Raw genomic sequence first — 15,589 nt, 5'->3', positions numbered from 1 at the left:
AATATCAAATCGTATGTCAATTCCCAAGTGCTCTGTCCCCTTCCCCTCATATGTGTAGCAGCCTCTGTACAACATACCCAGGCTCTCTGCTCCCTTCCCGATATGTCTGATTTTGCTTCACAGATAATAAGCTTATGAATAGTCACCAGCTTTCCTGGTTTGGGCACCTTATTCTACTGAGCATCTCAGTGGCCTTGTTTCCATCCTCTCTGGCTGCTTCATCTTGTGAACATTTTCCCTCAATAAAGCTTGTTTATTTTCTCTGTTAGCTTCTGTGTGTTGCCTCTCAGCTACATCAGTATTCTCCTTTAGAAGCATGATCTATTCACCAAAACTGGGGCTAAGGGCGTTGGCAGCTACCCCCTGATTTCTAAGCCATGACCTAAGTAATGTAGAATGCAGCCACTAGGATCAGGAACTTGGTGTCCCAATTGTAGCACATTCCTTCTTCCAGAGAGCAGAGCTGGGTGTAGGAGCCTGCCCTGAGTCATGTGATTCTTTGAGCGCTTTCCCACTGGCAAATAAGGGAAACTCACTGGTGCCTCCTTGTACTGTATCCTGGGATCTCCAATTTCAATAAGACTGCCTTAAGACAGTACTGTATCTCTTCTTCCATGGAGTCTGTGCCCCCAAGTTTGATGTCCAAGATCTCTCAGGGTTTTTTGGGAGGAGGATTTTACTTTCTCTCCCATCAATTGCATTTATCTTAGAAAGGTGAATTTGGGGCCCTTTTAATGCTTCTGGCCTCTGGTGACAGACTTAGATATAGGTCTATATGTGTCCACTTCTGGAGGAAACTATGGAGAGATTTAGGGACTTATATGAGAAGTAGGATAGTATTATAATTGTAGGACAGAATTTATAATTGGAGAAGAGGGTACTCCTAAGAATAGGATAAGATAAAGAGTTTAATAATGGGGAAAAAAAGAAAAAGACAATGAGGGGAGAGCTAGGTGGCTCAGTGAATTGAAAGCCAGACCTAGAGAAAGGACATTCTGGGTTCAAAATCTGGCCTTAGGAACTTCTAGCTGTGTGACCCTGGGCAAGTTATTTAACCCTCATTGCCCACTTCTTCTTCTCTTATGCCTTGGAACCAGTACACAGTATGGTTCTAAGATGTAAGGTAAGGGTTAAAAAAAAAGATGATGATTTCTTGCTCTGCTGTTACCTCACCCATCCAGCAGTTTTGCCTCTGGCTCTTGCTTGGGCGTAGAGCCCCCGAGCCACAGTCCTCTCTTTAATTGTGCTGGTAAATGTTACTCCATTCACAATCCTAGAAAAACAGGAAAAGATCCAATTAGTCAAAAGTTAGAGTCAGGAAACAGGTACAATGAGACCAATCTAATAGCAGCTCCCTTACATTTTTCATCTCTAAAGCATCAATAATTACCTATCAGCTGCTGTCCTTGGTTCTGGAGTTAAAAGACAAAAATGAAACAGTATCTGCCATCAAAGGAGCTTATGTTACAGGAGGAGAAAAGAACATGCACATACACAAACATGTGTACATATGTATTTAAAACCTTTATCTTCTGTCTTAGAATCAGTACTAGGTATTGGTTCTAAGACAGAAGAGTGGTAAAGGATGGGCAATGGGTGTTAAGTGACTTGCCCAGGGTAACACAGATGAGACATGTCTGAGGCCAGATTTGAATCCAGGATCTCCCATCTCTAGGTCTGACTCTCAATCCACTGAGCCACCCAGCTGCCCTCCACAAACATATACAAAATATGTGCAGATTGTTTTGTAAAGGGATGACAATAGCTGCTGGGGGAACTAAGAAAGGTCCAGTATAGAAGTACATCTTGAGCAGAGCTTTATTTCAGGCATGAAGGATTGTTATGTAAAGACATGGTGGTAGGAGATAGACAGTAATGGGTGAGAAGGCCAGTTTGATGAGGCAATTAAGTATATATCAAATAATAAGAGCTGAGGTTGGGTGTGAATAACTTGTCTAGTATGTGGTTAGGAACACAAGTAGGTCCTTTTCCAAAAATCCAAAGCCTCATGATGCCCTCTTATCTATCTTCTTGAAGATACCTGAAAGCCAACAACTGCATTTTTTGCCATTTACCAAATGCCAATGAGACTGAGAGAAATAGTATGTTAAATCCCCAACTTCCCAGTGTACGTTTTGAAACTTTAGAGGGACTCATAGTAGCATGGAAACATTGAAGGCCTGGACTGGGGAAGAGGGCTTTGAAGAAATTGTGTGGAGAACTGAAGCAAAAATGTGTATGTGGAAGATGCAGAGAAAAATGTAGGTTAACCTTGGCTCTGGCTCTTTGCCTATTCTTTTAAACTAACTTCTCTCCCCTCATTGATCCTTTTTTGATTGCAAAGTGCTTCTTCTCCACCGTGACCTTGTAAATATGTTTTGTTCTAAGCCCAGCTGGCATCTAATCCCCACTAAGATATTAGAAAATAATGTTTTCTTAGGGATAGTATATTTTATGAAAAAAAACTTTTAAAATGAAAAGTCTTCTAAATCCAAAAGAATGAACCTTTAATTGTAGTCAGACATTTTGTTAGGCAAAAGAGATATTAACTGAACAACTTGTCCAAGCTTGCTTTAAATCTTACCATACAAGTAGACAACTCATAAAGCCAATGTTATGTTCAAAATGAATGGTCTATCTCATGATTTGTCCTAGAGTCATTCCTTTAAAAAAGTGTGGTTTTCTTAAAGGTGTATAATGATTGTTTAAAGGTGTATAATTGGGTTTTTCACTACTCATCAGGATGGGAGCACAGACCTGGCAAACATAAGAATTGATTCTTTTATACTTATTACTTCTTTATTTGCCTAAATAAATGGACCATTGGCTTAATCAGCTATGTGTTTAATTAAATATATTAATATATATTTATTATTATAATTAAATATATTAAAATTTCTCTTCCATTTTGAAAAAATAACTATAGTGATGGGGAATGCTAAGATAATTTAAAGGATTTCATGGGTCATTATGGACTATGAAATGACTTTAAAGCTTGTTTGAGGGGATACATCTTATAGGAAATCATTTTATTGACATGGAAACATACAGTAAGAGTTGGCTTTGCCACCAGTCACTGTTTGACCTGTGGCAAGCCATTTTAATCTCTCTTAGACCCAGTTTTCTCTTCTGTCAAGTGAAAGGATTGAATTATGTATTTGCTAAGATTCCTTCCAGTGCTATAATACTTTGTTTCTACAGTAATTGATTTTTATACGTTCTTTTCTTCTCATCATTAGACATCTTATGTGAGAAAACTGTCTTACTAATATACATGGAAAGTAAACAAAAAGTCCTTCTATCTTATTCAATGTGGAGCCACAAAACAGAGAAGATAGGAAGTCCATGTCATGCTTAACCTTACTCACATGGAAAAGTTGGTAACGAAGGCTCCTCTGGGAATCTGAACATCTAACTCTACATTCTGTGAATATGGAGAGTTATTCACCACTTTGCATTGGACAACAGTGTTGGCCACCCGAGAAGTAACAGTGGATTTTACTTTATAACTATAAAGAGTTATTTGGTCATCAACATTTTCCTGTGGTAGAGAAAAAGGATTATAAATATATGAAGTGAATAAGAAATGAAATAACCATACTTATCCTAATAAGCCATAGGTAAACACTTTGTAAATTATAAGACAATTCAATTCAACAAAAATGTATTGAGCAATGAATATGTCCTATGGTTAAGTATAATATAAAGTAAGAATTGAAAGGCACAGATGGCTCAGTAGATAAAGTGCCAGGTCTGGAGATGTGAGGTCCTGGGTTCAAATCTGACCTTAGACACTTCTTAGCTGTGTGACACTGGGAAAGTCACTTAATCCCAATTGCCTACCCTTACCACTTTTCTGCTTTGAAACCAACATTTAGTATAGATTGCTTAGTCATTTGATTACTCATAGCAGTGAGTCCCAAGACAAAGTTCAGAAAAAATACCCTCATAATTTTAATTTTTATTTCACATCCTATAAATGTCTTTAAGTAACCTTCTAGATCAGAGCTCTGAGCATAATTGAAGTAATTTTCTTTTGAAGTCTTCTTATTATTGTAGGGCACTGGGCCACTTAATATTTAAAAGTGCTATTCCTACATGAAGCTCTTATCCTTCCAGGTAGCTGGTATTGTTTTTATTTAAATCAAAACCAGCAGTCAAATCTGAAAAAAATTACAAATATATCCATAGAATTTCCAGGGTCATTGGCAAAACCTGAGGATATTACACACATTACACAGATTGCCAGACTTTCAGATATTTATGAATATACTATATACGTCAGCACTACATCTTATAAGCTCTCTTCCAGATTATGCAAGGAAACATTTCAAAAGTCAAGTACCCTCTTGGTAACCAAGGCAAAGAAAACAGTAGAATTGATTTCCACATAATGGTTAACAGCAAAGTCATTCTGTCCCTGAATCCTAATATACTTCTTTAGAAGTAAGGTGAACTTAAGTAAGGTGAACTTACCATTACTTTGTCAGATTCTTGATCATCGAATATGCTTCTCTGGGAAAAGAAGTTAGATAATAACATTTCAATAGCATGTTAATTATTTATGCCTCTGAGGGAAAAACCAATTGTCTTGATAAAATTCTCTGGTATAATAAGGAGCAGAAATCTATTGTCAGTCAAGCAATAGCTATTGGCTTATGTCAACACTGAATATATTTCTCAGCCTTTTTGTGGTCCTTGACCCATGATTCTAAAACTAATGGTTGAAGAATGAAAATACAATTAAACAAATTGATGTCAGTTACTCTGATCCTGGACTTTACTGATATCTTTCCCCACGTTTTGGATTTGAGTGGTTACTTTGGAGGACCAGGGTTCAAATGCCACTTCTGACAATTTCAATCCGTGACCTTGGACAAATCACTTAAACTCTCTGGGTTTCAGTTACTTCACTTGTAAAATGAACTTACACTAGATACTCTGTTCTCCAGCTCTAAATCTATGATCCTATGGTCCTAGACCCAGATAGTGTCTTAGTTCACTCACCTGTGGAATGGGTCAGTGGGTCAGTCTTAATGGTTGACTAATTGGCATATTTAGCATGTCAGATCCCAGAAGTCAAGTGATGAATTTAATTTGCTTCACTACATCCCACATGTTCTACCAAGTTCTTAATCTTCCTTTCTTAGTTTTCAGTATTTTTGACTATCCATTTTTAATTATCTGCTACTCAATCTGTCATTTCTGAGAGAATCGTGTGTCTTGTATCTTCCAGCATTCACTGGAGCCTGATACCTGGAGCTCAAACAAATCTTGTTTCTATCTTCACATCATCTCATATATATCCACTTATCTCTACTCACAAGCCACAGCCATAGTTTGGGTATTTATTGCCTCTTACCTCCACCAGTGCAGTGGCCTTCTGATTGCTCTCCCTATTTCAAGTTCTCCCCCCTCCAGTCCATCCCCCACTCAGTTGTCAAAGTGATTTTCTTTCCCCTGTTTTGACCATATCACCCTGCAATCCCCTCTTCCCCTACTCAGGTAACTGGAGTTTTCCTGTTATCTCCACAATCAAATATCAACTCTTCTGTTTGGCTTTTAGAGAAAAGCCCTTCACAAGCTGGCCTCTTACTCTATTTCGAGTCTTGTAGTACTCTACTTCCCTCCATATATGATCCATCTATACTGGCTTTTTTGTTATTCTTAACATAAGACTCTTTGTCTCCTGACTTTGTGCCTGCTGGTAAAATGAAGGTTAACATCATAACCCACCGTGGATTCAGTAGACTTCCTGAGTAACTAAGAGTCAACCTGAGATTCTAAAACAAGCGAATGAATGCAATGCAGAGGCAAGTGATTCCATAGTACTTGGTATTCTAGGGTAGGAGACATGATTCATCTTTGGAACCATGAGGAAGCCCAATATTATGACATGGAACTCTCACTTAAAAAGTACCATGGACTGAGGTAGACCTAAAGATCTGATGAGAGATAAAATGTTTTAGAAGTTTAAACACTTCCTAGGCTTGGACTAGGTAATTTTCTTTTACACAGAGCTTCAAATTACATTCATGGGTGGTATAGTGGTAGAGTTTTCATCGCCCAGCTAGAGACATGGGCTTAAATTTCCAGCCCAAGTAATGCCATTTTTTTTAAGTCATTATGATGAAATGGATTGATTTCTGAACTTGGAGTCAGGAAAATGTGGCCCTGAAGCTTGCTTTAGACACTTGCTAGCTGGATAAGTGATTTAATCTCTCTTCACTATGTGTGGAGTGGATTCAGTGAGTTTCAAAGATCCCTTCCAGTTTTAAATTGATGATGCTATGTCCTTAACATACTGTATAGTTTTGAAATTGGATCTTCTTTTCCCCCCTCATATTTAAGTACTAGAAATGGACTATTGGATTCTAGAGTTTGTGATGACTGAGGCCATATGGGAAATAGAAGAATGCAGAGTTAGCCATTCAGTAATTCAATTAGACAAACATGTATTAACACCAATCATGTATAAGGTAGTATATACCCTCAAGAAGCCTACATCTAACTCAGACTTCTTTAGTCAGTTAAAAGATGATTATTATCTCTTTCCTTGTTTTTATTTTTTGACCTTACATTTACTGTACCTGGTATCTTCTATTTTCAAGAGCAAAAGGAAGATTTTCAAGATCCAGGTCTGCCAAATCTGCATAGTCCATGAACTGAAAGAGAATATGGAAAATATTCCAAAGGTTGAACCATGGGCCAGAGAAGACACTTCTGATAGGAGACTAAAGGGGAAGATAGCTTCTAAATTACACTGCTAAAGAAGGTTTTGCACTGTCAAGAATACAAGAAAGGACATGTAATTGGGAAAAAAATAAAACATTGTAGAAGGAAAAAAGAAATGAAGAAAGGAAAGTTCATGTTATAACTATGAGATTGTATAGAGCCAGAGGTCTGGACAAGTTGAGTTCTTCATATCTATTTTTTTTCAGTGCATTCTTAGCCCATGCTTTATTGCTAAAAGACCAAAAACAAATCCCAAAAGTTTCATACATAGGTGCAGAGTTTCCCACTTAGATTTTTAAAAATAGTTCCTCTTTACATCATCAAAAGAATAAAATCTCTTCTTTGAAATCTCAAAGATGCATAGATACAAAAGCAAGGTGCCTTTTGAAAAATTTCAGGTATATACAATGACAAATTCTAACAATATTATCTTGTAAAATAGAATAACTGCAATGGAGTACAGAACACAGTGCTGCATGTTCTTGAAATCTATTTAAAAAATAGAATTCCACAATTGGAAAACAAGAATCTTCCATGCTATCACTGATGCATACAAAGTGCTTTGAAAACTTTAATGTGCCATATAAATATTATATATTATTATTAGAAAGTTTAAAATTTTTCATCCTTAGTCAAATATCAAATAATAATCTTATTGACATTAGAGGTTCCATGAAAGCCTAGGAATAACTGAAAACTATATTTGAGAAAGTTCATATAATGTTAGAATTGAAAGTAGACTTAGAAAGCATCTAGTTCAACTTCTTCATTTTAAAGTTGTGGAAAAAAAAAGACTTAGAAACTCTGGTTTCCTCATGATCACATAGCAAATGAGTGGCAAGACTGGAACAGAATATTAGGTCTTCTAGGATGATGTGCTTGAGGATGTCACATAATAGAAGGGAGCTGAATAGGTAGACTTGGGAACTATCTTAGTTGACTAAAAGATTATTGCTAAGTTTGCTAGAAAAGCAGTTGGAGACATGGGCTTCTAAAGGCTTAGGAAATTGATTTCAGGAACATTAAATATTTTTAATTGTGTTTAAACTGTATGTGCCTATCTATGAACTAATTCCAAATCAAATGTACATTATTGACCTGCACAAGGAATCTCCAGACATTTAAAACAGCATGGTGACTATCCCACCAATAGGAAGGAATGAGAAAAGAATTATTTGGTAATCCTGATGTCTTAATCAGGCTACAAATATTTTTTTTACATATAAGTTCTTTTTTGCTTTGATCTCTTTGAGTTATAGGCCCTGTAGAGATATTGCTGGGTCAAAGGGTATGTGCTATAAGACACAGCAAAAGGGATTGTTTCAGAGAAACCTTGGAAGATGTTTATGAATTGATACAGAATGAAATGAGCAGAACTAGGAGAATATATTTTTTTTTACTATCACAATAGCATTATAAAAATGAACAACTCTGAAAGATTTAAGAACTCTGATCAATACAATGATTCCAGAGGACCAGTGATGAAGAATGCTGGTCTCCTGATAGAGAAGTGATGATTTACATCTACTGAAAGGACACATTTTTGAACATTTCCATCCAATTTAGGAATTTGTTTTAACTATGTATATCTGCTATAAGGGTTTTATTTTTCTTTTCTTTTCCTTCTGGTGAGTGGGTGGGGAGATCAGAAGGAGAGAAAATAAATGCTTTTAATTGAAAAAATGCAAAAAAACCTTAACTGGCACATTTTCCAAGCACAAAAATTTTGGGAAATGAATTCATTTCTAAGCAGACAGTGAATTAGTTGCAAAACTGCCAAAATGTTCATTTAATATTTAAGAATGTTTGCAACTCGTGCACCTTGCCAGTCTAGAAGTAGTGAGCAGTAGTCATTAGCAGACTGAAAACAGCTTCTGTCTTCTGCTAGCCTGTGCCCCCTCCCCCCCCCACTGTCCCCATACGTCCCTCTAGGTGCACAGGTCCTAGAACTTGGACCACGACTTTTCCTTAGAGATGAAAAGCACTGGTGCTTAGAAAATGGATTTTCTTGGCACATTTCTCTTTCATCACTTGGTCTATGAATGAGAACAATGCTCTTCACTCGGCTTACTTCTCATGCAAAGCATTTGAACGTTTTAAGAGATATAAAATTCTCCATAGCAATCATAACATGAGACAGTCTGAGAATGTGGACTGAATTTTATGAGAAAGTTTCATTCCCCACAGAATTCAGTTAATGAATAGCAAGAGTAGGAGGCAATTTACAGAGCAGAGCTTCAGATGTTCAGAAAGGCACTCGGTGGAAATACTCACTTCAGGGAGTCCATTTGAAGGGAGATGCAGGCTTCGTTCTTCGGAAAGCAATACAAAGAGGAGGAAGCCCAGGAGCCGTTTCATTTTGTTCGTCTGCTTCGCCCAGAGCAGCCAGTGTGGGAAGCACCGCGCACCTATGTACTATCCCAAGTTCAAAGGAGAGCCAGGGAGGTGGCGTTCTGTTTTAAAAAAAAAAAAAGAAAAAAAGGGGGAAAATCCAAACTTTTTTCAGAAGTGGGACAAATATTTGTTCTGGAGCTGAAACCTGACCTGTGGGGGTGGAGGAGACACCCAGAGGTTGCTCAAACAGCAAAACTCTGCCCTGCTTTCTGTGATAACAGCTCAACCTTGGATGGGCACTCTTATCTTTGCAGATCTCTGTTGATTTTAGGCAGAGAGCCTTTGGAACTCCTCTGTCTGTTCTGAAAGTTTGGTGCAGGATTATCCAGGAAAAGGATAAGACCATTTCTGGGAATAAAATGCGTCAGCACTAAAATGATTTTTTTTAACAGCATTTATTAATCACTTACTACATCCCTAGCAAAATCAGAAAGAAAGATCTGTCTTTAAGAAGTCTATATTCTAAGAAGGGTAATAACTCATGAAGAGAAGATGAAAGAAAGAATGGCGAGGTAGGGCAGGGACTGCGGAAGGTTCAGGGTATCAGGGCATGGTAGAAAAAGTCCAAATAGTTAGGACGGTGGCCTGGAGAGGAATAAAGACATGGCTGGCTTTGGGGGTTCTGAGAGGAATCAGCCAGCATGAGAGAGAGACTTCAGAGCATGAGGATACTTCTAATGAGAGATGTCCAGGGGTAGAGTGAAATCTCCAGGGTGAAAGTATTGTGCAATATTGCATAGAAAGCCCAGAGAGTTTAGAGTGCCTCCAAGAGAAGAATGAAGCCATAGCTAGCTTAGCCATGCTCCTTCAAATGGAAGACATGAAAACAAGTCTGGTTTGAAATAGATTACTGTAAGAAAGGGCTAGGTTCTCTGCTTTCTTCCCCTACCTCCATCTCTTAGCAGTATGGCTCAACAGATAGAGGGCAGACCTTCCATTTTAGTAGACCTGGATTCAGATCTTACTTTTACTACGTTACTGACTGTATGAACCTGAGTAAAAGTTTCAATCCTATACCACCAAGTGCCTATCAGACCTTCCTTCCTTCCTTGCTTCCTTGCTTCCTTGCTTCCTTCCTTCCTTCCTTCCTTCCTTGCTTCCTTCCTTGCTTCCTTCCTTCCTTCCTTCCTTCCTTCCTTCCTTCCTTCCTTCCTTCCTTCCTTCCTTCCTTCCTTGCTTGCTTTCTTCCTTGCTTCTTTGCTTCCTTCCTTGCTTCCTTCCTTCCTTGCTTCCTTCCTTCCTTGCTTCCTTCCTTCCTTCCTTGCTTCCTTCCTTCCTTCCTTCCTTGCTTGCTTCCTTCCTTCTTTCCTTCCTTCCTTCCTTCCTTCCTTCCTTCCTTCCTTCCTTCCTTCCTTCCTTCCTTGCTTCCTTGCTTCCTTGCTTCCTTGCTTCCTTGCTTCCTTCCTTCCTTCCTTCCTTCCTTCCTTCCTTCCTTCCTTCCTTCCTTCCTTCCTTCCTTCTTTCCTTCCTTCCTTCCTTCCTTCCTTCCTTCCTTCCTTCCTTCCTTCCTTCCTTCCTTCCTTCCTTCCTTCCTTCCTTCCTTCCTTCCTTCCTTCCTTCCTTCCTTCCTTCCTTCCTTCCTTCCTTCCTTCCTTCCTTCCTTCCTTCCCATTTGCATGATTTGACATATTGTTTGCCTTCTCAATGGGTGGGGGAGAGGTCAGAGGAAGGAAAAGAATTTAGAACTTAAGATAAAAAAGAATGTTAAAAATGAATAAATAGAATAACCAAAAAAGGATGTTATCTACCATGTTTCCTCCATAAGTCTCCTATTCCTTCTATTCTTTAGGCTAACTCTTATTTCTTTCACTTTTCCTCCAAAATGTTTCCAGTACTGGCTTAATCTTTCAAGTTTTCTTTAGTATGTGAAATCATTTCATTGATTTTGTAAATTATTTTTTTTTGGCATCACAGCCTTTTGTAAATTTAGTGCCTCATTCTTCAAAATGTTCTGCTATAAAGTAGAATTAAGGGACAATGTTTTATATCAGATAAATAGCCAGATCTTGAAGTTAGAAAGATCCTGCATTCACATCCTCTTCTGACACATACAAGTCTGTGTGATACTGGACTTAAGCAACTCTGTAAGACTGTTAATTGTAAAAAAAAAAGGCTAGAGAAAAAAAGTAGAATTAAAATTAAAATTTGAAGATGGGGGAACTGAAGAAGAGTAAAGTGAGGGTGAGTGCTCTTACGGTGAAATAGTAAAGCAAAAGGACAAAATGACAACTCTTACCTTCATCATTACCTTCTGCTTAAGGTCTTACTTAGGTTCCCTATCCCTCTACATTTGGCATATATGTCTGATCCTTCTTTTTCTGTCTCTCTGGAAACAATATTCTCCACTTCATAGTGACTTTTTCTTTTTTTTTTAAACATTATTTTATTTGGTCGTTTTCATACATTATTCACTGGAAACAAAGATCATTTTCTTTTCCTCCCCTCCCCCCCCGCCCCCCGCCTTTCCCTCTCCCATAGCCGACACATGATTCCACTGGTTATCACATGTGTTCTTGACTCAAACCCATTTCCCTGTTGTTGGAATTTGCATTATAGTGTTCATTTAGAGTCTCTCCTCAGTCTTATCTCCTCCAAGCCTGTAGTCAAGCAGTTAGTTGCTTTTCATCGGTGTTTTTACTCCCGCAGTTTATCCTCTGCTTGTGGGTAGTATTTTTTTTTAGATCCCTGCAGATTGTTCAGGGAAATTGCATTGATACTAATGGAGAAGTCCATCACCTTCGATTGTACCACAATGTATCAGTCTCTGTGTATAATGTTTTCCTGGTTCTGCTCCTTTCGCTCTGCATCACTTCCTGGAGGTCGTTCCAGTCTCCATGGAATTCCTCCACTTTATTATTCCTTTTAGCACAATAGTATTCCATCACCAACATATACCACAATTTGTTCAGTCATTCCCCAATTGAAGGGCATCCCCTCGTTTTCCAATTTTTGGCCACCACAAAGAGCGCAGCTATGAATATTTTTGTACAAGTCTTTTTGTCCATTATCTCTTTGGGGTGACTTTTTCATTGGAATTTCAAGCCAAGACAGTGATTTAGTTTGAGATTTTGTAGAATCTTTTATTTATTTTTTGAATTTTTTTGAATTTTTGAAAAAAATTATTTAATTAATTTAGAATATTTTTCCATGGTTACATGATTCATGTTCTTACCTTCCCTCCCCCCTCATAGCCAACGAGAAATTCCACTGGGTTTTACATATGTCATTGATCATGATCTATTTCCATATTATTAATATTTGCACTAGGGTGATCATTTAGAATCTACATCCCCAATCACATCCCCATTGACCCATGTGGTTAAGCAGTTATTTTTCTTCTTGCAGAATCCTTTAAATTACACTGTGGGAGTAGACTCTAGGACCAGCCCTGGGAAGAGGAGCAAGGAGACATGATTCTCTGTTCACAACTATGCTATGAAATAATGAGAGATACTGGGCAACTGGGTGGCACAGTGGATAGAGTTCTGGGACTGGAGTCAGGAAGACCCAAGTTCAAATCTAGGCTCAGACATTTACTAGTTTGTGTGAGCTGGGCAAATCCCTTGACTCTGCCTCAGTTGTCTCGTCTATAAAATGAGCTGTAGAAGGTAATGACAAATTACTCTAGTATCTTTGCCAAGAAAATGCCAAATGGATGTGACAAAATTTGGACACTAATGCATTGTTGGTAGAGTTGTAAATGGATCCAACCATCTTTGAGGGCAATTTGGAACTATGCCCAAAGGGCTATAAAACTGTGCATACCCTTTGATCTAGTAATACCACTATTGGGTCTGATTCCCCAAAAGATAATGAAAAAGGGAAAATAAAGGACCCACTTATAAAAAAATACTTATACCAGCTCTTTTTGTGGTGGCAAAGAATTAGAAATCGAGGAGATGTCCATCAATTGTGGAAAGACAACAAATTGTGATGCATGTGGGCAATTAAATACTATTTTGCTATAAGAAATGAAAAGCAAGATGATTTCAGAAAAAGCTTGAGAGATCTGTGGGAACTGATGCAGAGCAAAACAAGCAGAACTGGGAGAACATTGTACACAGTAACAGCAATACTGAGTCATGGTTATCTGTGAAAACTTGGATGCTCTGTGTAATGAAATTCAATGATCTGGGACAATCCTAAGGACTTTTGACAGGGAATGCTATCTATCTTAAAAGAAAGAACTGTGGAGTCAGATGGATGTGGATCAAAGCATAATATCTTTCACATCTATGTATTTATGCTTTTACTTGGGGATTTTGGTTGTGTTTGAGTGTACTCTTACCGCAGTGACCAATATGGAAGTGTGTTTTGCATGACATTAAAAATAAAATTTAAAGAAAAAAAAAACAGAAGACTCCAAATGGGCCATTGAGTAGTCAGGCAAGACTGAAATGAATAAACAACAACAATATTGGGTAGGGTGGTATCTGCTGCAGTGTCTGTTAGGTTCTCAGGGGGGTGGTATGAGAATTAATTATGATACTATAAAGAACACCAAGCCTTATGGAGAGAAGTACTATATAAATCATAAGCACAATCAGCTCTCTTGACCACATTAATAAAGGTGAGTATCAGTTTTGCCAGCTTAGGATTTTTTCCCCTTTAATTTTAGAATGCATTCTAAAATCAATGTAAAAATGCTTTATCTTGCTCAGAACCAGGTGTCCACATCACTTCCTGATTATTTCCAAATCACGCAGTCATGTGTATCCTCTTCCCCCTTTTTTAGCTCCCCTCTATGTGTTGTCTACCTCTAGTGGAATGCAAGCTTCTTATAGGGGTTGTCTTGCTTGGATTTTTATCTCCAGCACTTAGCACAGTGCCTAGGCACATAGAAAGCCTTTAAGAAATAGTTTTCTTTATTCATTCTTTGGCAGATTATTTGGTTTCTCTGAATTGCTAAGTAAATGGGCAGGGATACATTCAGAAATGAAGGCTGTGATTTCTTTTTTTTTAAACTGTACCTTCTGTCTTTTTCTGTGTGACTTGCCTAGAGTCACACAGCTAGTAAATATCTGAGGTAGAATTTGGATTCAAGTCTTAGGAAGCCCACGACCAAAATTTTATCTGTTATTCCAATTAAGTGCCATTTCTTCTGGAAGAACCATTTATAATCTCTTTAGGTGGTAGGGCCTTTCCCTCAATTAACCTTATTCTTACCTGTCTTCTTGACTTTTGTCATATCACTGGACAGCTCTGGAAGAGAGAATGAGGCTAATGACTTTGTGCCAGTTTGCTTCCCTTAAATCCAATTTATGAACGAGTCAAAATATATCATCCAGTGATGCCATTTTGGTTCTCTCTGAGGATGAAGGACAATCACCACCAATCAGGGCTTTCCTCTCTAATGGTACTTTCCATCCATTTTGTATGTGTCTTCTATGTACCTATATATATATATATATATATATATATACCCCTTGTTCAAATGCAAATCAATTGAGGATAGGAACTGTTTCTGACTCACTTTCCGTACCCCAATGGTTAGCACAGTATCTGGCATATAGTAATAGATATAGAGATTGGACCTATGATTTCATTGGTATAGGGAATTCCAAGGTGAAGGACCTTCCACTACCAATGCAGGGGATCCTTCTCTGCAACATAGAAAGTTGCCAAAGCATTGAGACATTAAGTAAATTCCCCAGTGTCACATAACCAGTATCTATCAAGGCAGGACTTGAACCCAGGTCTGGTGGCCAGTTCTCTATCTATACCAAGTGCATCTCTGATATGTAGCTATTAATAAATGCTTGTTGATTGATTGATTTTAATTAGCTTTATGGGTAACCATTTTCTTTATAATCATATCTATCTATGTGTAAAATCTCTCTATATCTCCATAATCTATAATCCATATATAGTCACATAATCATATTGGCACAGCCCAATATCCTAGGATCCTTTATATGAGATGTGCTGAGAACCATGTCTCTTTTCTGAGGCCCTAAAGCATGCTTATGAATATTGATAATAGATTATTTCAGGTGATGATGTCATTGTCAAAGTCTAAAATAAGGAATGTGCTCCCTCTTGAGAATGAACACTGAACAGATGAAACAGAAGACTCTTTTGCATTGCTTCTCTCTATTCATTTGGCCATCTTACATTCCTGAGGCCTTGGAAAATACGTCTGATTTGACCTCTCTCTGTTCAAAAGGTCTAGTTACTCCCTATCAGTTTGTGTATTCAGGTCACAGGATTTTGTACTGCGCCATCCATCTCCAGGTCTCCTCTTTGATGAATTGAAAGCATCTCCTGCTATTTACTTTAGAGTTAGGATGAAACTCCCTACTAAAATAGTTAAGAAACTTGGTTAACAACTTACTTCCTTTACATAAGAAATTAGGGTAGTGGGTAATCTACAATGGAAAAATTAATCATAATTTCTTATTTCTTTGCTATTTATAATACAGCTACATCTTTGTATTTGTCTTCTCTGTACCTTTTTTTT

General features: G+C 37.8%; 1 protein-coding gene across 2 annotated transcripts in view; it reads right to left on the bottom strand.

The window, feature by feature from the left end:
* Positions 1-9,772, bottom strand: part of ITIH2 (inter-alpha-trypsin inhibitor heavy chain 2) — a 46,215-nt gene extending 36,443 nt beyond the window's left edge. The window contains exons 1-5 of one of the 2 annotated variants that reach the window (XM_001365203.5): positions 9,010-9,772; positions 6,591-6,665; positions 4,477-4,515; positions 3,369-3,541; positions 1,169-1,273 (exon numbers count right to left, since the gene is read on the bottom strand). In XM_001365203.5, the coding sequence (XP_001365240.2) occupies positions 1,169-1,273; positions 3,369-3,541; positions 4,477-4,515; positions 6,591-6,665; positions 9,010-9,093 (476 nt within the window). In that variant the 5' untranslated portion in view covers positions 9,094-9,772. The remainder of the gene's footprint in view (positions 1-1,168; positions 1,274-3,368; positions 3,542-4,476; positions 4,516-6,590; positions 6,666-9,009) is intronic. The other variant, XM_007503940.3, reaches the window with a different exon arrangement.
* Between the last annotated feature and the right edge of the window lie 5,817 nt (positions 9,773-15,589).

This window comes from Monodelphis domestica, chromosome 5 (genome assembly GCF_027887165.1).
Source record: "Monodelphis domestica isolate mMonDom1 chromosome 5, mMonDom1.pri, whole genome shotgun sequence".
Taxonomy (NCBI): Eukaryota; Metazoa; Chordata; class Mammalia; order Didelphimorphia; family Didelphidae; genus Monodelphis; species Monodelphis domestica.
The sequence above is the reverse complement of the archived record's forward strand: the minus strand, read 5'-3'. Positions and strand labels throughout refer to the sequence as shown.